The sequence below is a fragment of the Ranitomeya imitator genome, chromosome 6 (assembly GCF_032444005.1).
Source record: "Ranitomeya imitator isolate aRanImi1 chromosome 6, aRanImi1.pri, whole genome shotgun sequence".
In the NCBI taxonomy this organism is placed as follows: domain Eukaryota; kingdom Metazoa; phylum Chordata; class Amphibia; order Anura; family Dendrobatidae; genus Ranitomeya; species Ranitomeya imitator.
The window spans coordinates 492,814,387-492,839,753 of NC_091287.1; the positions used below are offsets into that span (position 1 = coordinate 492,814,387).

General features: G+C 43.8%; 1 protein-coding gene across 3 annotated transcripts in view; it reads left to right on the forward strand.

The window, feature by feature from the left end:
- The window catches only part of SNX31 (sorting nexin 31), a 97,507-nt gene that overhangs the window by 47,371 nt on the left and 24,769 nt on the right, over positions 1 to 25,367 (forward strand). For 2 of the 3 annotated variants that reach the window (XM_069731657.1, XM_069731658.1), the window contains 7 exons: positions 4,778 to 4,892; positions 5,537 to 5,601; positions 10,749 to 10,859; positions 12,064 to 12,162; positions 12,798 to 12,888; positions 17,913 to 18,000; positions 18,864 to 18,933. In XM_069731657.1, coding sequence (XP_069587758.1) covers positions 4,778 to 4,892; positions 5,537 to 5,601; positions 10,749 to 10,859; positions 12,064 to 12,162; positions 12,798 to 12,888; positions 17,913 to 18,000; positions 18,864 to 18,933 — 639 coding nt within the window. The remainder of the gene's footprint in view (positions 1 to 4,777; positions 4,893 to 5,536; positions 5,602 to 10,748; positions 10,860 to 12,063; positions 12,163 to 12,797; positions 12,889 to 17,912; positions 18,001 to 18,863; positions 18,934 to 25,367) is intronic. The other variant, XM_069731659.1, reaches the window with a different exon arrangement.

Here is a 25,367-nt window from a genome sequence, read left to right on the forward strand (position 1 = left end):
CTGTCAGGTCGCTAGTCTTACCCATGATGGGGGTTTTGAGTAATGAACCAGGCAGGGAGTTTATAAAAGCCTCAGGTATCTTTTGCATGTGTTTAGAGTTAATTAGTTGATTCAGAAGATTAGGGTAATAGGTCGTTTAGAGAACCTTTTCTTGATATGCTAATTTGAGACAGGTTTTTTGGGTTATCAGGAGTTGTATGCCAAAATCATCAGTATTAAAACAATAAAAGACCTGACAAATTTCAGTTGGTGGATAATGAATCTATAATATATGAAAGTTTAATTGTAATCATTACATTATGATAAATAATGAAATTTAACACTATATTCTAATTTTTTGAGAAGGACCTGTATGTGGGGGGGAACCACTGTTTGGGCGCATGGGAGGGCTCGGAAGGGAAGGAGCTCCATTTGGAATGAGGACTTAGATGGAATGGTCTGCAGGTGTCACATTGCATTTGCAGAGCCCCTAATGTACCTAAACAGTAGACACCTCCCACAAGTGACACCATTTTGGAAACTAGACCCCCTAAGGAACTCATCTAGATGTGTTGTGATAGCTTTGAACCCCCAAGTGTTTCACTACAGTTTGTAACGCAGAGCCGTGAAAATTAAAAAAAAATCTTTCCCCCCAAAATTATTTTTTAGCCCCCAGTTTTGTATTTTCCCGAGGGTAAGAGGAGAAATTCGACCCCAAAAGTTGTTGTCCAATTTGTCCTGAGTACGCTGATACCCCGTATGTTGGGGGAAACCACCGTTTGAGCGCATGGCAGAGCTCGGAAGGGAAGGAGCGCCATTTGGAATGCAGACTTAGATGGAATGGTCTGCAGACGTCACATTGCGTTTGCAGAACCCCTAATGTACCTAAACAGTAGAAACCCCCCACAAGTGACCCCATATTGGAAACTAGACCCCCCAGGGAACTAATCTAGATGTGTTGTGAGAACTTTGAACCCCCAAGTGTTTCACTACAGTATATAACGCAGAGCCGTGAAAATAAAAAATCTTTTTTTTTCCCACAAAAAATGTTTTAGCCCCCAGTTTTGTATTTTCCCAAGGGTAACAGGAGAAATTGAACCCCAAAAGTTGTTGTCCTATTTGTCCTGAGTACGCTGATACCCCATATGTTGGGGTAAACCCCTGTTTGGGCACACGGGAGAGCTCGGAAGGGAAGAAGCACTGTTTTACTTTTTCAACGCAGAATTGGCTGGAATTGAGATCGGACGCCATGTCTCGTTTGGAGAGCCCCTGATGTGCCTAAACAGTGGAAACCCCACAATTATAACTGAAACCCTAATCCAAACACATCCCTAACCCTAATCCCAACAGTAACCCTAACCACACCTCTAACCCAGACACACCCCTAACCCTAATCCCAACCCTATTCCCAACCGTAAATGTAATCTAAACCCTAACTGTAACTTTAGCCCTAGCCCTAGCCCTAGCCCTAACCCTAGCCCTAACTCTAACCCTAGCCCTAATGGGAAAATGGAAATAAATACATTTTTTTAATTTTTCCCTAACTAAGGGTGGTTTCACACTTGCGTTTTTGTCTGCAGCGTTTTTTTTCAAAAAAACGCATGCGTTTTTTTTTCCTATCTTTAACATTGAAAACGCATGCGTTTTTTTGTGTACGCGTTTGGTCGCGTTTTTTGACGCATGCGTTTTTTTACTGCATGCGTTCATTTTCTGAAATGCTACTTGTAGTATTTTTAGAAGCGTTTTTTGGACCAAAAAAAAACGCATGCGTTTTCATGCGGTTTTTTTGGGTCAAAAAATACATTGGAGTCAATGGGGACGCATGCGTTTTTTGGTGCATGCGTTTTTTGCGGTAAAAAACGCATGCGTTTTTTTATTAAAAAACCAGAAAACACACTGATATGCCACCCCCCAGCATAAAGGTGATAAAGGGAACCTAACCCTACCCCTAACCCTACCCCTAACCCTAACACTACCCCTAACCCTAAGGGATCCTAACCCTAACCCTACCCCTAACCCTACCCCTAACCCTAACCCTACCCCTAACCCTAAGGGATCCTAACCCTAATCCCTTTATGGTTAGGGTTAGGGGTAGGGTTAGGGTTAGGGGTAAGGTTAGGGTTAGGATCCCTTAGGGTTAGGGTTAGGGGTAGGGTTAGGGTTAGGGTTAGGGGTAGGTTAGGGTTAGGGGTAGGGTTAGGGTTAGGATCCCTTAGGGTTAGGGGTAGGATCCCTTTAGGGTTAGGGTTATGATCCCTACCCCTAACCCTACCCCTAACCCTAACCCTAACTATTTCTGTTTATAGTGGGTTTTTTACTTTATTTTGATGATTGGCAGTTGTCACACATTTTTCTGCATGTGTTTAAAAAACGCAAACGCATGAAAAAACTCATGTAAACGCGGTAAAACGCCGCGTTTTTTTCACCACATGCAAAAACGCATGCGTCAAAAAAACGCAGCGTTTACACGCGTTTACATGCGTTTTTTCACCATGCGTTTTTTTGCGTTTTTTACCGCAAAAACGCACCCGAAAAAACGCCAATGTGAAACCAGCCTAAGGGGGTGATGAAGGGGGGTTTGATTTACTTTTATAGTGGGTTTTTTAGTGGATTTTTATGATTGGCAGCCGTCACACACTGAAAGACGCTTTTTATTGCAAAAAATATTTTTTGCGTTACCACATTTTGAGAGCTATAATTTTTCTATATTTTGGTCCACAGAGTCATGTGAGGTCTTGTTTTTTGTGGGACGAGTTGACGTTTTTATTGGTAACATTTTCGGGCACGTGACATTTTTTGATCGCTTTTTATTCCGATTTTTGTGAGGCAGAATGACCAAAAACCTGCTATTCATGAATTTCTTTTGGGGGAGGCGTTTATACCGTTCCGCGTTTGGTAAAATTGATAAAGCAGTTTTATTCTTCGGGTCAGTACGATTACAGCGACACCTCATTTATATCACTTTTTTTATGTTTTGGCGCTTTTATACGATAATAACTATTTTATAGAAAAAATAATTATTTTGGCATCGCTTTATTCTCAGGACTATAACTTTTTTATTATTTTGCTGATGATGCTGTATGGCGGCTCGTTTTTTGCGGGACAAGATGTCGTTTTCAGCGGTACCATGGTTATTTATATCTGTCTTTTTGATCGCGTGTTATTCCACTTTTTGTTCGGCGGTATGATAATAAAGCGTTGTTTTTTGCCTCGTTTTTTTTTTTTTTTCTTACGGTGTTTACTGAAGGGGTTAACTAGTGGGACAGTTTTATAGGTCGGGCCGTTACGGAAGCGGCGATACTAAATATGTCTACTTTTATTGTTTTTTTGTTTTTTTTTTTATTTAGATAAAGAAATGTGTTTATGGGAATAATATTTTTTTTTTTTTTCATTATTTTGGAATATTTTTTTTTTTATTTTTTATTTTTTTTTACACATTTGAAATTTTTTTTTTTTACTTTGTCCCAGGGGGGGACATCACAGATCAGTGATCTGACAGTTTGCACAGCACTCTGTCAGATCACTGATCTGACATGCAGCGCTGCAGCCTTCACAGTGCCTGCTCTGAGCAGGCTCTGTGAAGCCACCTCCCTCCCTGCAGGACCCGGATCCGCGGCCATCTTGGATCCGGGGCTCGAGCAGGGAGGGAGGGAGGTAAGACCCTCGCAGCAACGCGATCACATCGCGTTGCTGCGGGGGGCTCAGGGAAGCCCGCAGGGAGCCCCCTCCCTGCGCGATGCTTCCCTGTACCGCCGGCACATCGCGATCATCTTTGATCGCGGTGTGCCAGGGGTTAATGTGCCGGGGGCGGTCCGTGACCGCTCCTGGCACATAGTGCCGGATGTCAGCTGCGATAGGCAGCTGACACCCGGCCGCGATCGGCGGCGCTCCCCCCGTGAGCGCCGCCGATCGCGCTGGACGTACTATCCCGTCCATGGTCATAGGGGCCCACCCCACATGGACGGGATAGTACGTCCGATGTCAGAAAGGGGTTAGAGTTGGTCCGGAACCTAAAATGAATCAACATCACGGTGATGTAAGCAGTGAGTGACATCCATGCTGCCCCCTGGGGACTATTAATTAAAAGTCAGTGGTAGAAGCTCTGGGGCAGTGTTGGTGTCACGCATTGCTTCTATCTCTGCTTCCACAGTTAAAAGCAATGGGGGTAGAGATAGAAACAGGCAGCTGGCGCTGCACTCTCATCTCCCACAGTCTATCATCCAGGAAGTCTTCAACAGGACCGGTGATGCAAAAAAACTTTTGTAACTGCAGGTTTGCCCTGTGCTAACTTCCTGTTTCATCAAGGGCGATACTCTGCAGGGAAGTGAGTGCAGCCCCAGCCTCCTGTAATGTCCTGTTTGAGACTCTTCCTTATGTGGTGTTTTTTACTGCACTTCCTGTGACATTTTGCTTGGAGAAGTGTAGGGCATTTTGTAATAAAGCTAATTACAAAAGCAGTTAAAGTGAAGATTAAATATTTAGAAAGGACATTTTAGGTACCAGTCCAACCTTTAAGGGTTTGAGTGCTCAGAGCAATTTCATAGTCTTGTGCAAGCCCTGTGTTTAGTAATATTAGAGGGTTTTTTCTAATTTTCTATGCAAAATTCTACATGTAGGAAACTATATTGTACAATCACCTGCACAGCCTTACAACGCTCACATTAGCAAACGTATAAAGTTCTTTTGTAAGTAATTTGGTCCGACAAATGGCCAATGTGACATGGTTCCTTGCAAACTTTTTTTCATGGTATTCACATAAATTTTCTACGTAACAGACGTGTTTGGCTTTAAATTACAGATGCGTGATATATTTAAAAACCAGATACCAACATTTCCCCCAAAATATTATCTGGCAATGACATCGAAAATGGCTGAAGAAAGGAGAGTATTGCTGAAACAGTATTTGCAAGAAGGTGAGGTCACTTGGTTCTCAGATTTCATGTATTTGTAAAAAAACAAAAAAACTTTCAAACTACTTAGATTGTGCTTGGTCATGGCATTCTTTCTTTAAATATGCATAATTTTAAAAATTTAGATTTAGGTATATAATTTTTTATTTTAATGTAAATATAAGTGATGCATTGGGAAAATATACAAGAGACTGGCATTTAGGATAATCATTAGCTGCCTTTTAAGCAATGTTAAAAAAAAAACAAAAAAAAACAACTTTTCGGCTGACTGTTCCCATTTGTAATATTGAGTAAAAGTAACAAGTCATAATGTAAAATTTTAAGATCTAAAAAAAAAGAGGGTGTACATTAACATTTATATGGAAAAATGTTTGTGAATTACTGTGGGTGTCAAATATCCATCTAACTTGGGATTTTGCTTCCCCCACCGAATTCTGCTCAGTGTGGAACTACTTTCAAAAATCCATATTTGCCCTATCGTTTACTTTGCATTCTGTTCTATGATGGTCTCTGGTGGTCCTATTTTGTTGCATGGATGAGACCTATAGCCCTAAATTGGTTTTCAAATTTCTATGAACTGAGAAATTGAATTTAATATTAAATGCATTAATCTTGTTCTGTAATTTTTTTTTCTTTTTTTTTTTCAGTTTTTTCCGATCCTGTTGTTTCAAACAGTGATGTTTTCATCACAGGTGTCCAGAAATTGCAGATGGTGAGCTATGAAGCATTGTTTTTATTTGCCATAGGTGGTCATGCACTCTAAATCGCCTGTAGATGAATGATCATGCAACAATCGGGTAATCCTCCTGAGGGAAAGCAGAATAGGCTGCTGCCAGATGCCCATCTGTATCCACCCTCTTGTTACATGATTGACGTCTCTGGGTTTGCAAGAGTCTGAGAAGCTCAGAATTGTTTGGTCAAGCCAATCATGCACAAAACGCTTATTTGGTTTGAACAGTCATTTTGTGCTGACTCTCTAACAAAAGACTGAGTCAAAACCAAAAATGAAGCGGAGGAACCAAGAGGTAATACTGCAGATTTAATATTACTGTCTACTTAGAATAAACGGTCTTTCAAAGCACCAGATTTCATAGTGGTTCATGCTGTTTGATAAATCTCTCATTTTGAAGATTGTTTAGTCTGTTTACACCACTTTTTAGTTGCTTTAAGGGGCATTTCGCTGCAGCATAATGTGAAGGTGGTGTTTAAGATTATCTTGCTGTGTAAACAGGCTTCTGGTGAATCAGTTAGTTAATCAGGTACAATAGTCTTTTATGCAGCTGTAGGAAGATGCGCCGGTGATGCCTTTCTCATGACTGTTCCGGAACCATCGGGGCTGTCACCATTGTTGCTGGGGGCGAAAGCTGCCTGACCCGGACAGACCTTTGCTCCCCACTGTAGGGGGTGTGTCAGGCATAAAAGGCGCAGGACATTTGGTGGGAAGACAGAGCGTGCAGCAGGAGAAAGTTGACTCGCTCTCCGTGGGGCTACGTGATAGTCCAGGCCGCGCTGATGCTCCTCAGCCCTTGCGCACACTAACTGTGAGGGATGTAGATTCGTGTGCCCGCACACCCCTGTGACTGAGGGTCTGACCCGCATCGTTCCGCTGACTGCTGCAAGTGCACGGCCTAAATCTGACCAGGGAATTCTAGAGCCGGGTAGCTCTATCCTCATCACCACCACTGGACTGGGACACTTTCTGGCGGTGTCGGACTGCTTCACATCACGTACATCATTACTGTAACCTAGGACCTTGTCTCGAGGAGCCAGGATACGCTGGTTTCATCAGGAGACGGTGCATCAACTTCAGGAACAGGCCAGAGACCTCACGCAACACTTACGGCGCCACCGTAAGATTTCAAGTTTACCTGTTTCGTAACCGGTTGTTCTCACCCTGACACTATACCCAGTTTTACTCCCCTCTTAACCCTCTCTCTCCCTGTGAGGAGTAACCCTTGTAATAAACCCTTTAACTCTTGTTCTACCTCATGCTCGTCACTGCATCCCGCGTTTCTGCTTTTCTACACAGCATAATAGATCCTTGTTCTGGACGGTGTATCATCCTGTTTAACCAAGACTTGCATTGCTGAGAACTATGGCAGCCTGGGAAGATTACTGTATCTTGAAAAGATCACTCGGATGAGTTTTACTTGATCTGCTTGTGCAGGCAGGCATTCAAACGACCCCGATGGGTGAAAGTCTGCCCATCCGCAGTTGTCATCCCATCAGTCGGTCCACCTAAACGGGTGCATAACCTGTTGCCCGGAGGACACGTGAGACCTGTGATATCATTCTGTGGCCCTCAACGATCTGGGCAGAAAAATGCGTGCCTGACAAATACATTAAATACTTGTGGTACGAGCTTCCTGTTAGTTATACTGCAAACAGGAAGCTCGGATCACTAGTATTTAAAGTATGTTTCATGCGGATTTGCAGTGAAATCCTCTAATAAAAACCCTTGTAAATAAAACTGTGTGAATGAACCCTAAAGAAGAAGAGGACATGCATGCACATGGCTCTCTACAATAGATGAGGTTTTTTTACGTCTATTTCAGAATTCCCATAAACCAAAGTGGAGAGAGCCACAGACACGGAGGTCACCTGTAATTCACATGTTCCTTTTCTAGGATGCTAAATGGGTGACAAGACCCCATTCTCCTGATGGATGAGGCATCCAGAGATGGCAGCACATGACACCATTAGTACTTGACTCTCCTGCCTGCAGGTTGTGCACCCCTGCTCTAGATCAAAGTCTGAGGTTGCCTTTTTTTGAGTTGATGGCCTCCTGGTTAAAGGGCTTTTCCAAAGAACAAAAGTTCATTTTAATCAATTGATCTTGGAATAATTTCCAAAATTGGATGTGTTAAATAAAATGTTCCTGTGCTGAGAATCTTATAAATGTGCCACTGCTGTGTAATGGCTGTGTCTGACGTACAGGAACATGGTCTGATTATACCACATCTTCTGGGCAGGGGAGGAAGCAAGAGTATTCTATTCAGACAGGACCGCATGGGGATCACAACTGATGTTTTTTTTTTTTTTTTTTTTGTTTTTTCTTTGACTTAAAAAAATTGTTTATTTACAGGCAGGGAAATATTTTACCTTGCAGAATCTGATGTGATCCGATGCTGTCCTGTTTGTATACTCTTGCTTCCTCTTCTCGATCACATCCAAATGTGGAACATATTTCAAGATCTATTGATTAAAATTAAACTTTTGTTTGTGGGGGGAAAACCCCCTTTAACAATATTAACAGTATGCATATCATTTGTCAAACTGCCGGTCACTGAAATTAAGGAGGGGGGGAACAAATGTGAAGTGCGCTTGTTCTGTGACCATTGCCTTACTTGCTTTTATAATGAGCAGCCACCTCCCTTGTGGATGTTCATTAGTAATTTAAAAGTTTGCAATCTCCATCATATAACATTTGTGGGTTTTCTGCATCCTGCTCAGAATCCAAGGGGTAACACTTCTCCTTGTGGAGAGTAATATGTCAAGAACTACATGCTGAAGTGAGGAGACTTTTAGGGTATGTGCACACATTGCGGATTTGTCTGCGGATTATTCCGCACAGAATCCGCAACTCTTGGCAGAAAACGCAGGCCAAAATGGTTGCGGAATTGATGCTGACTTGTTGCGGATTGTCTTGCGTTTTTGATGTGCGGATTTGCTTTACTCAGTGTACAGGTCCTTCTCAAAAAATTAGCATATAGTGTTAAATTTCATTATTTACCATAATGTAATGATTACAATTAAACTTTCATATATTATAGATTCATTATCCACCAACTGAAATTTGTCAGGTCTTTTATTGTTTTAATACTGATGATTTTGGCATACAACTCCTGATAACCCAAAAAACCTGTCTCAAATTAGCATATCAAGAAAAGGTTCTCTAAACGACCTATTACCCTAATCTTCTGAATCAACTAATTAACTCTAAACACATGCAAAAGATACCTGAGGCTTTTATAAACTCCCTGCCTGGTTCATTACTCAAAACCCCCATCATGGGTAAGACTAGCGACCTGACAGATGTCAAGAAGGCCATCATTGACACCCTCAAGCAAGAGGGTAAGACCCAGAAAGAAATTCCTCAACAAATAGGCTGTTCCCAGAGTGCTGTATCAAGGCACCTCAATGGTAAGTCTGTTGGAAGGAAACAATGTGGCAGAAAACGCTGTACAACGAGAAGAGGAGACCGGACCCTGAGGAAGATTGTGGAGAAGGACCGATTCCAGACCTTGGGGAACCTGAGGAAGCAGTGGACTGAGTCTGGTGTGGAAACATCCAGAGCCACCGTGCACAGGCGTGTGCAGGAAATGGGCTACAGGTGCCGCATTCCCCAGGTAAAGCCACTTTTGAACCATAAACAGCGGCAGAGGCGCCTGACCTGGGCTACAGAGAAGCAGCACTGGACTGTTGCTAAGTGGTCCCAAGTACTTTTTTCTGATGAAAGCAAATTTTGCATGTCATTCGGAAATCAAGGTGCCAGAGTCTGGAGGAAGACTGGGGAGAAGGAAATGCCAAAATGCCTGAAGTCCAGTGTCAAGTACCCACAGTCAGTGATGGTGTGGGGTGCCATGTCAGCTGCTGGTGTTGGTCCACTGTGTTTCGTCAAGGGCAGGGTCAATGCAGCTAGCTATCAGGAGATTTTGGAGCACTTCATGCTTCCATCGGCTGAAATGCTTTATGGAGATGAAGATTTCATTTTTCAGCACGACCTGGCACCTGCTCACAGTGCCAAAACCACTGGTAAATGGTTTACTGACCATGGTATTACTGTGCTCAATTGGCCTGCCAACTCTCCTTACCTGAACCCCATAGAGAATCTGTGGGATATTGTGAAGAGAAAGTTGAGAGACGCAAGACCCAACACTCTGGATGAGCTTAAGGCCGCTATTGAAGCATCCTGGGCCTCCATAACATCTCAGCAGTGTCACAGGCTGATTGCCTCCATGCCACGCCGCATTGAAGCAGTCATTTCTGCCAAAGGATTCCCGACCAAGTATTGAGTGCATAACTGAACATTATTATTTGATGGTTTTTTTGTTTGTTATTAAAAAACACTTTTATTTGATTGGATGGGTGAAATATGCTAATTTATTGAGACAGGTTTTTTGGGTTATCAGGAGTTGTATGCCAAAATCATCAGTATTAAAACAATAAAAGACCTGACAAATTTCAGTTGGTGGATAATGAATCTATAATATATGAAAGTTTAATTGTAATCATTACATTATGGTAAATAATGAAATTTAACACTATATGCTAATTTTTTGAGAAGGACCTGTATAGTCATGGATTCAGAAACACTGCGTTTCCACACAAAGAATTGACATGCTGTAGAAAATAAACCGCTGCGTTTCTGCATGAAATTTTCCGCAGCATGTTAAGTGTTTTTGTTTTCCATAGGTTTACATGGTACTGTACACTGCATGGAAAACTGGTGCGGATCCACAGGGCCAAATCCGCTGCAGATCCACAGCCAAATCTGCAACGTGTGCACATACCCTTAAGCTGCAATGCTCCTCTGGGAAATGGGTAAATTCTCTTCAGAGAAGAAGAGGACTAGAACTCTATCGCCACCTATAGGAAGCATCAATCCTAAAAGTCAATATCGACTCTCTAATGTGCCTTGTCACATGACGTAAGATAAAAGCCAAAACCAAAATCTCAATTTTTCAGACACTGTTTCAGGGTACTACACTCCCACCTCGTCAGTGCAAAGTGTGAATTGTGGTTTGGCTGCATAGTGATTGAAATTGGCATTTTCACCTGTCTAAGTATTGGTCAATATGGCTTCTTTTTCAGTCATCCTAAACATGTGATACATTTTTTTTTTTCTGTTTTCTCTAGGATACATTTCAGATGCCACCTACGGATGTGATCCTCAAAGTTTACCTGCCAAATGGCAGACTAGTTAATGTAGAATCCAAGACTTCCGACATTGCAGAACGAGTACTAGAGGTAATTATTTTCATTTTCCATACACATCATTTTTGTCTCCAGCTTGACCCTCCACGCAGGTGTTGGGGGGAAGCTTGACATGATGCTGAAAAGGGAGGGAGTGACCATATGGGAGAAGATGGAGGGTGGGGAGGGGGACGAAAGTTGATCCAAGGGGTAGTGGTCTGAAGGTAGGGAGGAAATAACTGTTGCATAGTTTGGTCGCAGAAGAAACTTGAGTGTAGATTATATGGGGTAATTCAACTTTCATCTTTACAGAACATGAGGTACATGCATCAGCTTAATACAGCAGAACAGGAATTCTGAAGGACCTTTTACCAGAGAGAAAGTGAAACCAAAGTACAACAAGTATATGCATTACATTCAACTAGGCATATAACAGTAACATCACCACCTACTGTCAGTAAAGTGGAAACTCCTCCTGCACACAAATAAGTATCATATCTGCCAACAATAGGTTATAGGTGGGGTCTCAGGGGAAAAAACATAAATAGGACTGACCGAGGTTGAGTGGCCCTCTTTGACCTCAGACCACTGGAAAGCAAAGTCCCACCCTGCCTGTGATAAAATCTGGGTCACAGTGGTGATAATCAGTGGCGTTACCATGTTCAAATGATACCATTGCTATGAAAAGTTGCTTTTGGCATTTACCTTCTAAGCCTAAGGGAAGGGCAATCCTTCAGACATGGTTTCCTAGAAGTTTCCTCCACAGGGTATTTTTCCTCTCCTGAGCGCTGTAGGATGACTTTGTGAGTCTGAGGTTTGCTACATAGAGTTCCCTTAATGTATTGGAGGGGTTGGTGGGTCCTTGAAGTTGGTTGCAAATTTGGGATTGGGGATTCATTAAATACGTGGATCTCCTTTATTGGATAGTTATTTGATGGTGGTCTGGTGAGATTTGGGTGATACGCGGTGATGGAACGTTGAGTTCATATTAACGGTATTAGAGGACAACCTCTTCCCTCGGTTTCACAGTGCTCCTGAGCAGGTGAACACAGCTAGGAGTAAGCTGGGAGGAGAGGAGCAATGTCATGAAAATCACCAGATTTATTTTTGAGCTTCGAGGACCTCAGCAATTGTTATAATTATCAATAAATTGGCTGAGCTTTTATTTATTGGGGGGAGGGGGGGGTTGGGGAGGACTTCTGGGGAGAGGTAGGTTTGGTGTTATTAGTCAGGTCACAAGAAAATAAGACCTTACCAGAGTCATGTACAAGTCGTTCACACTTTTTCATATCCACGACCATACGATGAGTGCGGCCAACCCTACGCTAACAGCGGTGCACTACAAGGCCCCCAAAATGTACGATGGGTGAGGTGCATGTTGGGATTACACCTTTAAGACTTTCTATAACCTATAGGTGTCATTTGACCTGCTGGTGAATAAGATGATGCCAATCACTAGGGCATTGAGTGTAGACATAGCCCTTGTGAACCCTGGACAGGGACATAGTATAGAAGGTCCATTGTATTGGTATTAACCACTTTTGTGGTGTGATTTTTAGATGTAGTGGGTGACACTTTGCACAGTTTGGGTGAAAAATGTAATGCTATTTGTGACATTTAATATCAAAGCTTATGCCAAAGTTATCAATTTTTTTTCAACATTTATTACAACAATTTTTACTACCAAACTGAAAAATTTGCGAAAAGGTGCATCTTATTCTACAGAAGTGTGTTTATATATTGCAAATTTTGCATTTACTTGCGTCATTAAGCACTGATTCTTATCTAAAATTGGCATACCTTGCTAACTTAAACGCAATTTCCGTCGCTGAACTTTATCATTAAGGAGCAAAACTGTTCAAATATGGAGTGGCATAATTTGCACTTAATCTTTGTGCCGCCAACGCCTCCTAAAATCTGTCTTTGTTAATATATGTGGGCCAGTATGTAAATAAGATGAATGTGTAATTTGTGCCGTGTACTTTCTCACAGGCTGCGTTACATAAGATAAGTTTATCCAGAGAACTTGTGGAGTTCTTCGGCTTGTTCATTACACACAAAGATCCTAATAACATTTTCTCAGGTAGGTTCTTTGGTTTGTTTTGCAATCATTTGCAGCCAAAATGGAAAATTACGATTAATAATTATAGTGAGATTTACTATAATATTATTTATTATTATTAATTGTTATAGTGCCATTTATTCCATGGCGTATACATATTAAAAACAAGTACAATAATCTTAAACAATACAAGTCATAGCTGGTACAGGAGGAGTGAGGACCCTGCCCGCGAAGGCTCACAATCTACAGGGGATGGGTGAGAATACAGTAGGTGAGGCTAGAGCTGGTCATGCAGCGGTTTGGTCGATCGGTGGTTACTGCAGGTTGTAGGCTTGTCGGAAGAGGTAGGTCTTCAGGTTCTTTTTGAAGGTTTCGATGGTAGGCGAGAGTCTGACTATATACAGTGCACCACAAAGTAAAGCTTTCCAAAATGAGTCTAAGGTCATGTTTAGTGATCTGCGAATATACTCGTTGCTCGGGTTTTCCTGAGCACGCTCGGGTGGTCTCCGAGTATTTTAGTGTACGGAGATTGTTTTCATCGCCGCAGTTGAATGATTTACAGCTACTAGACAGCTTGATTACATGTGGGGATTCCTTAGCAACCAGGCAACCCCCACATGTACTTAGGCTGGCTAGTAGCTGTAAATCAAGCAGCTGAATCAACAAAAGCTAAATCTCCGAACACTAAAGGTACCATCACACTGGACGATATCGCTAGCGATCCGTGACGTTGCAGCGTCCTGGCTAGCGATATCGTCCAGTGTGACAGGCAACAGCGATCAGGCCCCTGCTGTGATGTCGCTGGTCGGGGCAGAAAGGCCAGAACTTTATTTCGTCGCTGGCTCTCCCGCTGACATCGCTGACTCGCCGATTCAGCGATGTCTTCGCTGGTAACCAGGGTAAACATCGGGTTACTAAGCACAGGGCCGCGCTTAGTAACCCGATGTTTACCCTGGTTACCATCGTTAAAGTAAAAAAAAAACAACCACTACATACTTACCTACCGTTGTCTGTTCCCGCTCTGCTTCTCTGCTCTGGCTGTGAGCGCCGGGCAGCCGGAAAGCAGAGCGGTGACGTCACCGCTCTGCTTTCCGGCCGCTGTGCTCAGTCAGTGCGGGAAGCAGAGCGCCGAGGACAGACAGCGGTAGGTAAGTATGTAGTGGTTGTTTTTTTTACTTTAACGATGGTAACCAGGGTAAACATCGGGTTACTAAGCGCGGCCCTGCGCTTAGTAACCCGATGTTTACCCTGGTTACCGGCATCGTTGGTCGCTGGAGAGCGGTCTGTGTGACAGCTCTCCAGCGACCAAACAGCGACGCTGCAGCGATCCGGATCGTTGTCGGTATCGATGCAGCGTCGCTTAGTGTGACGGTACCTTAACAAATACTCAGAGACCACCTGAGCGTGCTCTGGAAAACCCGAGCAACGAGTATATTCGCTCATCACTAGTCATGTTCACACGTTCAGTATTTTACCTCGGTATTTGTAAGCTGAAATCAGGAGTGGGTGAGGAGTACAGAAGTGTTTCTATTACTATTCTTCTGATAGGCCATGTTCACACAGGAACAAAGCCTTAAGGTACCGTTAAACTAAACGATTTACCAACATCACGACCAGCGATACGACCTGGCCGTGATCGTTGGTAAGTCGTTGTGTGGTCGCTGGGGAGCGGTCACACAGACAGCTCTCTCCGGCGACCAACGATCAGGGGAACAACTTCGGCATCGTTGAAACTGTCTTCAACGATGCCGAAGTCCCCGGGTAAACATCAGGTTACTAAGTGCAGGGCCGCGCTTAGTAACCCGATATTTACCCTGGTTACCATTGTAAAAGTAAAAAAAAAAAACACATACTCACATTCCGATGTCTGTCACGTCCCCTGGCGTCAGCTTCCCTGCACTGTGTAAGCGCCGGCCGTAAAGCAGAGCGGTGACGTCACCGCTGTGCTCTGCTTTACGGCCGGCGCTGACAGTCAGTGCGGGAAGCTGACGCCGGGGGACGTGACAGACATCGCAATGTGAGTATGTACGGTTGTTTTTTTGTTTTGTTTTTTTTAACTTTTACAATGGTAACCAGGGTAAATATCGGGTTACTAAGCGCGGCCCTGCACTTAGTAATCTGATGTTTACCCTGGTTACAGGTGAACACATCGCTAGATTGGCGTCACACACACCGATCTAGCAGTGACAGCGGGGTGATCAGCGACCAAAAAAAGGTCCTGATCATTCCCCAACGACCAACGATCTCCCAGCAGGGGCCTGATCGTTGGTCGCTGTCACGCATAACGATTTTGTTAACGATATCGTTGCTACGTCACAAAAAGCAACAATATCGTTAACGAAATCGTTGTGTGAAGGTACCTTTAGTCTCAAAATTTTGCACAGGATTGGACTGGGGTGCCACATAGGGAATCAATAGGGCAGCGGTAAAATGGAGCATTCTGTTGAATAGGGATAAAAGTTCCCAATTTTGTCGATCAGTGCAGATTCAGCAGTCAGACCCCCAGCAATCATTAAGTTATCACTTATCCTGTGGATAGGTAACTTTATTTCAGAGGAGCACCCCCTTTAAGATCTCTACCACTGTATAATATGTAACACAACATGGAGGGGTTAAACTTACAAGTATATAGTCTCTAATGAAAATTCACTTGTTTTCTCGGCTATTAATTTAGCAGTAGTGATCTCCGTGCACTATACCAAGACCAATATACCGATAATACTGTCATACTGACCATGCCACATAACCAAATACTGCCATGCCATTCTGCTCATTAATAAAAATTGCCTTACGAACTACTCATCTCACAAACCTGCAGTCTAAGTAGGCTGCTAATCAACCGATGCAACAAATTGATCCTTATGTTTGCCCAAAAGATTGTTTTGTTTACACAAGATGATGAACTTGCCAAAAACAGTGGCAGCCTAGTGCACGGATTGATTACTGATTGGTCAGTGCTCTGCTGGTGTAAACTGGGTAGACACATGTAGAATATTTTTGGTACCTTCTGGTAAAGTAAGAAAAACCCACAATGGTCACTAAAATAACTTGAAAGTGACAAGTGTTTTTTTTTTTTTTTTAAATTGTTATGCCACTGTTAAAAAATCAATCGTTGTATAGTCTGCATTGGCTGATTATACTAGATCACTGCTGTGCATCACTTTATTTTATCGTATAATGCTAATCTATTAATCACAAAATCAGTTGGCAAGAATTGTACTTATTAGGGCTATCGCCAATATCCCTTAAGGTACTGTCACATTTAGCGACGCTGCAGCTATCCAGACAACGATCCCAATCGCTGCAGTGTCGCTGGAGAGCTGTCACACAGACAGCTCTCCAGCGACCAACGATGCCGTTACCCTGGTAACCAGGGTAAACATCGGGTTACTAAGCGCGGCCCTGCACTTAGTAACCCGATGTTTACCCTGGTTACCAGTGAAGACATCGCTGAATCGGCGTCACACACGCTGATTCAGCGATGTCTGCAGGGAGTCCAGCGACGAAATAAAGTTTTGGACTTTCTGCACCGACCAACGATGGCAGAGCAGGATCCTGATCGCTGCTGCCTGTCAAACTGAACGATATCGCTATCCAGGACGCTGCAACGTCACAGATCGCTAGCGATATCATTGAGTGTGAAGGTACCTTAAGGAATGATAATTGACTAATGCTTAATGGTGTAATACTTAAGCTAATTAGTGATGAGCAAACGTGCTTGGACAAGATGTTATCTAAGCATGCTCGTGTGGTAAGTGACATCGGCATGCTCAAAAAAAAAAAAAGTTTGAGTCCCTGTGGCTGCATGTCCGTGGCTGTCTGACTGCGTCAACACATACAGGGATTGCCTAACAGCTGTGAGACATGCAGCCACAGGGACTTGCACATATTTTTTGAGCCTGTCGATGAGCATTGTGGATAACATCCTATCTGAGCACATTTTCTCATCACTAGTGGAGTACACTTGTGTGAATATATTCAATCTATGGCGTTTTGGTACTCTAAATTTTGTTTCTTGGGAACAATAGGCTCAGTAGCCTGACATCTGGCATGCTGGATCCTTTGATATCAAATGGTTGCGGTGGGCAACCATACACACTATATATAGATGCACCATAGTGTATGCTCCCCCCCCCGTACACTGCTCCATAAAGGTTTATGGCCCCCATAAGACGCTCCATAATATATGCCCCCGTACACTGCTCCATTATGGTTGATGGCCCCATAAGATGCTCCATTGTACTATATGCCCCCCATAAGATGCTCCATTGTATATGCCCCGTATGCTGTATGTGTGTGTGTGTATATATGTATGTGTATATGTGTATATGTGTATATATATATATATATATATATATATATATATATATATATATATATATATATATATATATATATATATATATATATATATATATATATATATATATATATATATATATTTATATTTATAATATATGCACACGCGCGCACACACACACGCGCACTTAATAGCTGTGGGTTCAGTTGACATTGCTCTAATGTTTGTGGGGGTCTTTCCTTGTTAGTGTGACATTGTCAAAGGACCCTACTTGGCCTAGCCGGTTACCATAAATAGGCGTCATTTCCTAATGCAGTGTAAACAGGCTGCCGGTTACTTGTGAGACATCTGTATATGTGTACAGACATCTGTATATACAGTCGCTGATTAGGACTGTTCCCTTGATTGGGGGAAAAATCCAGAATGAGCAGAGGAATGTTTCAATAATTAAATTACAAGTTTTTCCCACACTGCTACAAAGAAATCTGTTCACCTTCTCCCTGGTATGAAGAATTGACAGCATTTAGGAGTTGAGAGGTTCCGTATAATTTTTTTGTAACAATATCTGTGCTAAAAAAATAAAAAAAAAATGTAATCCCAGGTCATTACTAGGTTGCCACCTTGCAGTAGATCAGGATATTTTATGTTGTGCTTTATTTTACCAAACTGATAAATTGATAGGGCTGTTCGGTTATCCGTTGTGTAAATGTCCATTCTACTTATGACTGATCCTATTTATCTGCAGTGGTGAAGAGAGTTGTACCTTTTGAAATTCCATTTCTAACCATTTGGAATGTAAATAACGAGGCTTTTCAGATTGACATCCGGAAGTGGTACGTTTGCAAACATTTCCTGCTGTGTTCTCCACCTGCAATGTTTCTATATGGAAACTAGTCAAAATTATTTGCCTAGTTTTATACATGCATAATATGTGGGACTTTTACGTTTTTCGGTAAAGACTAGTGGTGAGCAAATATATTCGTTACTCGAGACCTCCGAGTATTTTTTAGTGCTCGAAGTTTTAGTTTTTCTTGCCGCAGCTGAATGATTTACATCTGTTAGCCAGCATAAGTACATGTGGGGGTTGCCAGGTTGCTAGGGAATCCCCACATGTACTTAAGCTGGCTATCAGATGTAAATTATTCAACTGCGGCAAGAAAAACTAAAACTTCGAGCACTAAAAAAAAATACTGAGGACCCCCGAGCGTGCTCGAGAAATCTCGAGTAACGAGTATATTCGCTCATCACTAGTAAAGACTAGTGATGAGCGAGTGTACTCGTTGCTCGGGTTTTCCCAAGCACTCTCGGGGGTCCTCCGAGTATTTGTTAGTGTTCGGAGATTTATTTTTCATCGCGGCAGCTGAATGATTTACAGCTATTTAGCCAGCTTAATTACATGTGGGGATTCCCTAGCAACCAGACAACCCCCACATGTACTCAAGCTGGCTAGTAGCTGTAAATCATTCAGCTGCCGCTATGAAAACTAAATCTCCGAACACGAACAAATACTCGGAGGTCACCCAAGCGTGCTCGGAGAAAACCCGAGCAATGAGTACTCTCTCTCACCACTAGTAAAGACACATAATGTAATGGTAAACAAATGGTAAATGTTTAGTTATGTATAGTCCTATTTAGTTGATTCTTATAAAATTATATTAATACACTTAATCATGTAATGGTGGTCTTGTGTCTGCAGGTATATGTCGCCATCTAATGATGCCATGCTAATGGGCTGCTCAGTGGCTGTTGATATACTGTATGCCCAGGTATGGTGTGACGCATCATAATAAATTCAGTTTGGTTCCCGCCATATTTCCTCGTTTGTTCATAACACGGCTGACGCAAAATCGCCAGTGGATCCGCTTCAGGAAAAAATAGTTTGTTCCCAAAGATGTTTCTGGAGTGCCCCCAAGGGCAGCGGGGTACTCTGTACCGGGTCCTTCGGTTCTCAAGGGGGATGTCACGGTGGCTGACCCGGTCCGTGGCCCTTGGGAGTTCTTTAAAGGGATATGTTTGTGACGCCACCTGTGATATTCGGACAGGGTGACCGACGCTGCTTAGGGGTCCACTGGGGTGATGTTATGGCAGCTAGATGGTATACCTTCCCACAGGTGAAGTGTGTCCCCAGGGCTTCCCAGTGTGCAAGATGGTGGATGGTGAGAGGCGCAGTGAAGGACGAGGACACAAGGTTACGGTCTCTTTACCTTTTTACTGAAGGCTTCAGCATCCACAGTCCAGAGCACCAGATCACAGGGCAGGCAGAGTCAAGCCGGTTTGGAGGCAAATCCAGAGTCCCCTTAACCAGGTGGAAATCAGTAGCCTTCTTCTAGCGCCTTGGTGTAGTAGTACCTTACTGCTAAGCCTCTCATAAGGTCCTCACAACTGTGGAAGATGTCAATGTTATCTCTCTCTCTCCTCCCCCTTCCCCCCCCCCCCCGATAGATAGGACTAACGTGTATGACTGGTGGCTTGAGGCTGTTTGTAGGGGCTCTAGCATGCCCCGGCCTGCCTCTGAGCGCTCCTGGGTGTAGGTGCGGACAGGTAACTTGCAATTAGCGGTCCTGCCAGTCTCTGAAGTAAAGCATAGAGATCCTTACTCCCTCGGTATTCTGGCTACCGGATTTCTGCGCCTCAGAAGGTAGCAGCCTGCTCCTGACTGACCTCCCTCTGACATCCTCTCCTTTGCTCTGCTTTCCTAGGAGCTGCAGCACTTCATGCCACAGGGCTCCTCTCCCTCTGTCTTCCTGACAAGAACTGAACTCTTTCCCTCCAGATCAGGAATTTCTAATAGCGGAATTCACCTTAAACAGGCTTAGAGCTCCCCCTTCTGGTCTGGAGTGTGAACATGTTACATGCATTGTATTACCTGATAAAGAGATCTCCTTTATTGTCTTCAATAGAGGAGAATGATATTACTGCAATGACCAGGACCAAAAATCGTGGTAGACCAGCTGACATCTTCATGACTTTGTGCATACCATAAGCCTTCCTAGTAGCAAAACTTGAACAGATATCAAACTGCTTTCACCTATACCCGAAACTCTTGTGATGAAAACGGTACTCTTCCAGGTTTTCAGTTTTGCAGGATCACACATTGATGATCGATTCTTCTCAAAGGCCAGTAAAGAAGTTAACCACTTTACACAAATTTTGTACAAAACAGTAGGTAAGGTGGATACAGAGGCATAGCTAGGGTTTTGGTTTTGGGGGGGTGAAACTTGAGTGGCCCCTAACCAGGTAGCCTTGATTACAACTGGGTGATGCACCTTAATAGTGGAGGAGAGCCTCAGCAGATGACAGCGCTGTTACTGAAGATAATCTCTATATAAAGACCAATATTGATATTACCGCCATATGATCAGTGGTAGATACCAGCCTTACAGAACATAAGAGATCGCTGCAGTTATAGATAATGACTTACCACTGACGTTTTCTGATAAAATCATTCACTTTTCCCGTCTTTTCCATCTGGCCCAGACCGACATGACCACTTCCAGCAACGACTCACCTGCAGGGAATACAACAGACATGTTTCACTTCTCACATTCCAGCCCCATCACCATCTATTCCCAAGCTGCACAAACTCCTCATCCTGCTGATACCCCAAATACTGAGCCACTGCTGCCGTATGTGTCCCTTTTACTGCACCTGCTGTGTGGTTCTCTGTCCCCTCTAAATTCTAAAGCACCCCTCTATCATATAGTAATGCCGGGTGCAAGTGTCCTAGAAAAGAGCCTACATTTTGCCTCCTAAAAGTAATAATGCCCTCTGTGTGCCCCTTTGATAGTCGCAGTAATCTGAGTTCCCCTATAACAATAAGAACCCACTTTACATTTAATAATGTCCCGATTCTCCCCCTGTACAGCTCCTCTATACACAGTATGATCTCTTATACACCGTATAATGCCCCCTCGCTGTATAGTACCACCCACACAGTATACTGACTCCTTAGTAGCCTCCAAACTGGCTCCAGCACTGTATGATGGCCCCCTCACTGTAATCCCCCACACTGTATAATGCACCAGATAGTTCTCAGTACAGTATAATGCACTCCCCATAGGCAGACTCTATAGCACAAGGTAGCACCCATAGGCAGACCCTGTAGTATAAGGCAGCACCCCCATAGGCAGACCCTGTAGTATAAGGCAGCCTCATAAAAAAAAAATACACAATAAATACTCGCCTCTCTTCCTCCTTGTTCCAGCGATGCTCCGAGGGGTCCACTGGGGTCCACAAACGAGGATTTATCATGGCTGGCATCTTACTCAATTCTTGATCGAAAAGTCATTTGCATACAATGCGCCAAACTTAAAGGTGCCTGCCTAGTAGATATTTTTGAAAACAAAAATGTGGTTTATTGAGAATTAAGTTTGTTAAAATTTGAGATGCACCTCAAATGTCCAACCAAAATCATAAAGTACTACATCGCCATCACATTAACTTTATACAACACAAACTGTAAACCACAGAATTGCTCAACAGAAGACTTAAAATGTAACAAGGAAACCCAAAATCCTAAATGGTGCAGTAGCTATAAATAGTCTCTAGAAAAAATTCACACCTACTAATAAAAGCTGAATTGTCTAATCATATGCCAGTGGGGAAAGAACCATTTAAAGAATGATGTGACTAATCCAGTAACTAATTGCTTTAATTTTAAGAGTTCCTAAATGTGCCCCAGTATCTCAATGTGCGTTTCGCTAGGCTTAATCAGGGGCGCAAGGACACACGCCTGGAGATATCATGGTAGTAGTTACTGTATTCACAGTATCATACTTTTTAGATCTTCGTTACCCATGTGGGCATATAATTGGACATTTCGATTTTAGTAAGATTAAAAATAGAATTGCCAAAAATATACTGGTCATGTATCAGGATGAAACTCTTCATGAAACTTTAAATCAAGAATATGTTATGAGTGGGAAATCCATAAGTAATATACTTTTGCTGAGTCTGTGTTTAAAAAAACAAAAAACAAAAAAACCACTGCTGTCCACTACGGGTTTTCACAAGTGTTTTGGTAATTTAGTTCAATGTTTGCTGTTTTGTTTAAAAAAAAAAAAAAAAACCCACACAAATTGGATAACAATCATATTAGTAATGCTTGAGTGCTCTGTACTTGAATTGAGCAGGTTAGACGCTCGGATGGGCTCGACTCTATTAACGAGTATAATGGAAGTCCTTGGCAAACTTGAGCATTTTTCCAGGAGACCCTATAGGTACCTTCACACTGAACGATATCGCTAGCAATCCGTGACGTTGCAGCGTCCTGGCTAGCGATATCTTTCAGTTTGACAGGCAGCAGCGATCAGGATCCTGCTGTGCCATCGTTGGTTGGAGCAGAAAGTCCAGAACTTTGTTTCGTCGCTGGACCTCCTGCTGACATCTCTGAATCGGCGTGTGTGATGCCGATTCAGCGATGTCTTCACTGGTAACCAGGGTAAACATCGGGTTACTAAGCGCAGGGCCGCGCTTAGTAACCCGATGTTTACCCTGGTTACCAGCGTAAATGTAAAAAAAAAACCAACACTACATACTTACATTCCGGTGTCGGTCCCCGGCGCTGTGCTTCTCTGCACTGGCTGTGAGCGCTGGCCGTAAAGCACAGCGGTGACAGTGCAGGAAAGAACAGCGCCGGGGACAGACAGCGGAATGTAAGTATGTAGTGTTGGTTTTTTTTTTACATTTACGCTGGTAACCAGGGTAAACATCGGGTTACTAAGCGCGGCCCTGCGCTTAGTAACCCGATGTTTACCCTGGCTACCAGGGGACCGGCATCGTTGGTCGCTGGAGAGCTGTCTGTGTGACAGCTCTCCAGCGACCACACAGCGACGCTGCAGCGATTGGGATCGTTGTCTAGATCGCTGCAGCATCGCTAAATGTGACGGTACCTTAACAGGAGGTCTGGGGAGGCAGGAGAGTTGCTGAAATGGATGGAAACTGCGCTCAAATGGAATGAGAGGAGCATGGTTAAGATGCCTGGACACAAACTCCCCAGGTTGCTGCTAGGAGCAATGTTGTCAGAGTAGTTGCAACTTTTTTACGAACTCACAAAACTGAAGACCAAATGGATTTTCAGGGAAAAATGTGAAAAAACAAAACAAAAACCTTTCCTGTATATAAAGCCAAACTAAAAGCAGGAGAAAAAGCTGCCTCCACCTCTTAATAGCTGGGCAATCTCTCACTATATTTCCCATCGCCTATGACTACAGTAGATGACATAGCAGAGGGGAAAATAAAACTACATGTTACATGTAAGTTATGCTCTTCAGTTTGTGTTGTATTTTTGTTGTGTATGGTATCTGTTACATGCTGCTCTGCTGCCATCTAATGGCCTTTTTCACTGACGCCCATGATGGCACCACAGAGAGAGGGGATCTGCCCACCAAGGACCGGAAACCTACAGATAAAAAGGTGGTAACTCTCTCACGCACCAGTTGGTTTTCTGTCCTTGATGGGAGACCTACAGACTCACCTTAGAAGACGACACGTTGTGGGATTCCGAGGCCAATCAGTCCTATTCGGGCAGCGGGGGTCCCCCTGCCTCGGCTGGTGTGGTGACCCGAGGTGCCACCGCTGGGGCTAGTGGGCCTCTAGGGTGCGCGAAGAGAGGTGGCATGGGATCACGGTAAGGAAACGGCAACAGCGGTATCCAAGGGGGGTCCCTCTATGGATAGGAGCCAGCACTCTGCCTCCCCCAGCGTCGGTCTTCGGGCTGAAGCTCCCGGGGGTTCTGAGATCCAGCAACATGCGGCGATGCGCGGCGCCATCTTGGATTAGATTCCCCGTCTGCGCACGGGTGAGATTTTGCGTGGTGCAGGTCACTCTGTGCACACGCGGCCAAATCGTTGCACCGCGCATGCGCGGGATTCAGGCCGCGATTGACACACTCTGCGCATGCACGAGATTGAGAACGCGATTGCCGTTCTCTGCGCAGGCATGGGATTAAGAACACGATCTTGCGTAGGAACCACGCATGCGCAGGCAGGAAAGATGGCGCCATCCACCGCTATTTAACAAGGCACACCTTGGCGCAAAACGCTTCCAATGGAGATCGATCAGCGTTCGCCAGCCATGAGTGACCCAGAGCAGGCATCTTCCCTATCCAGGTCGCCGCCACAGCAGCAGAAGCGACGACCCCAGAAAGGACACCAGGATGCTACCGGCAAGGGACGCTCTGGATCACTGCACAACAAGGAGTCCAGTACAGCATCCGGCACGAGGGATAAACCGATAACACACGGATCGTCCCCAACTGGTATTTATGGGTCCATAAGGTGGTAAGTGATCTATGTGAAAGCTAGTGATAGTAAGGGCATATATTTCTTTTCTTGCTATAGGGGAAGAAATGCACAGGCAAAACTAAGCAGAAGATATGTGCCCTATGTAGAGAGGATCTTCCATCTACGTGGGAAAAGAGACTTTGCAGTGTTTGCATTCAACAGACAGTGTCCGAAGGGCTTCCCAGGTTCGCAGCAGACCTTTAAAACCTGATCAGGGACCAGGTAGAAAATACTTTTAGATCCCTTAGAGGGGGGAAAAAGCGAAGGAAGACCAGGCACAGATCCCCGACTCCCGAGTCCTGCAATTCAGGGGAAAATGTGGATTCGTATATGTCTAATTCCATCTCCTCCTCCATCATGCTTTCCTCTAGAGGAAACACAGTCTTGTTAAGGCAGTTAGGAGCACTATGGGGCTAACAGACCCTCATCCGAAAAGATCGGTTCAGGACATAATGTTTGGAGGTCTCGACCAAAAAGAGAGAAGGGCCTGTCCTCTTAATGAGAAAATCCTGGGGTCTAAAAGGTATCGTTTCTCCTTATGGAGAGTGACATACCATCTCTGGCTTGTCAAGGTAAGGAGGCTTATTCGCCATGCAATGCTCCTCTGGGAAATATAATATGCAAATTGCCTCTTCTGAGAAAAAGAGGACTTAACTCTATAGCGCCACCTGTTGGAAGTAGCGATCCTACAAGTCACAATCAACTCTTTAACGAGTCGTGCAATATGACTTAGGATAAAAGCCAAATTAGTATCTCAATTCGCAGACACGGTGTATGTCACTCTCCAGAAGGAGAAACGTTACCCCTTAGACCTCAGTTCAGAGCCTCTCACCTAGCCAAATTAGTTCTCATGCTTCGCACTGACGAGGGCCAACAGCCCGAAACACAGTGTCTGCGAATTGAGATACTAATTTGGC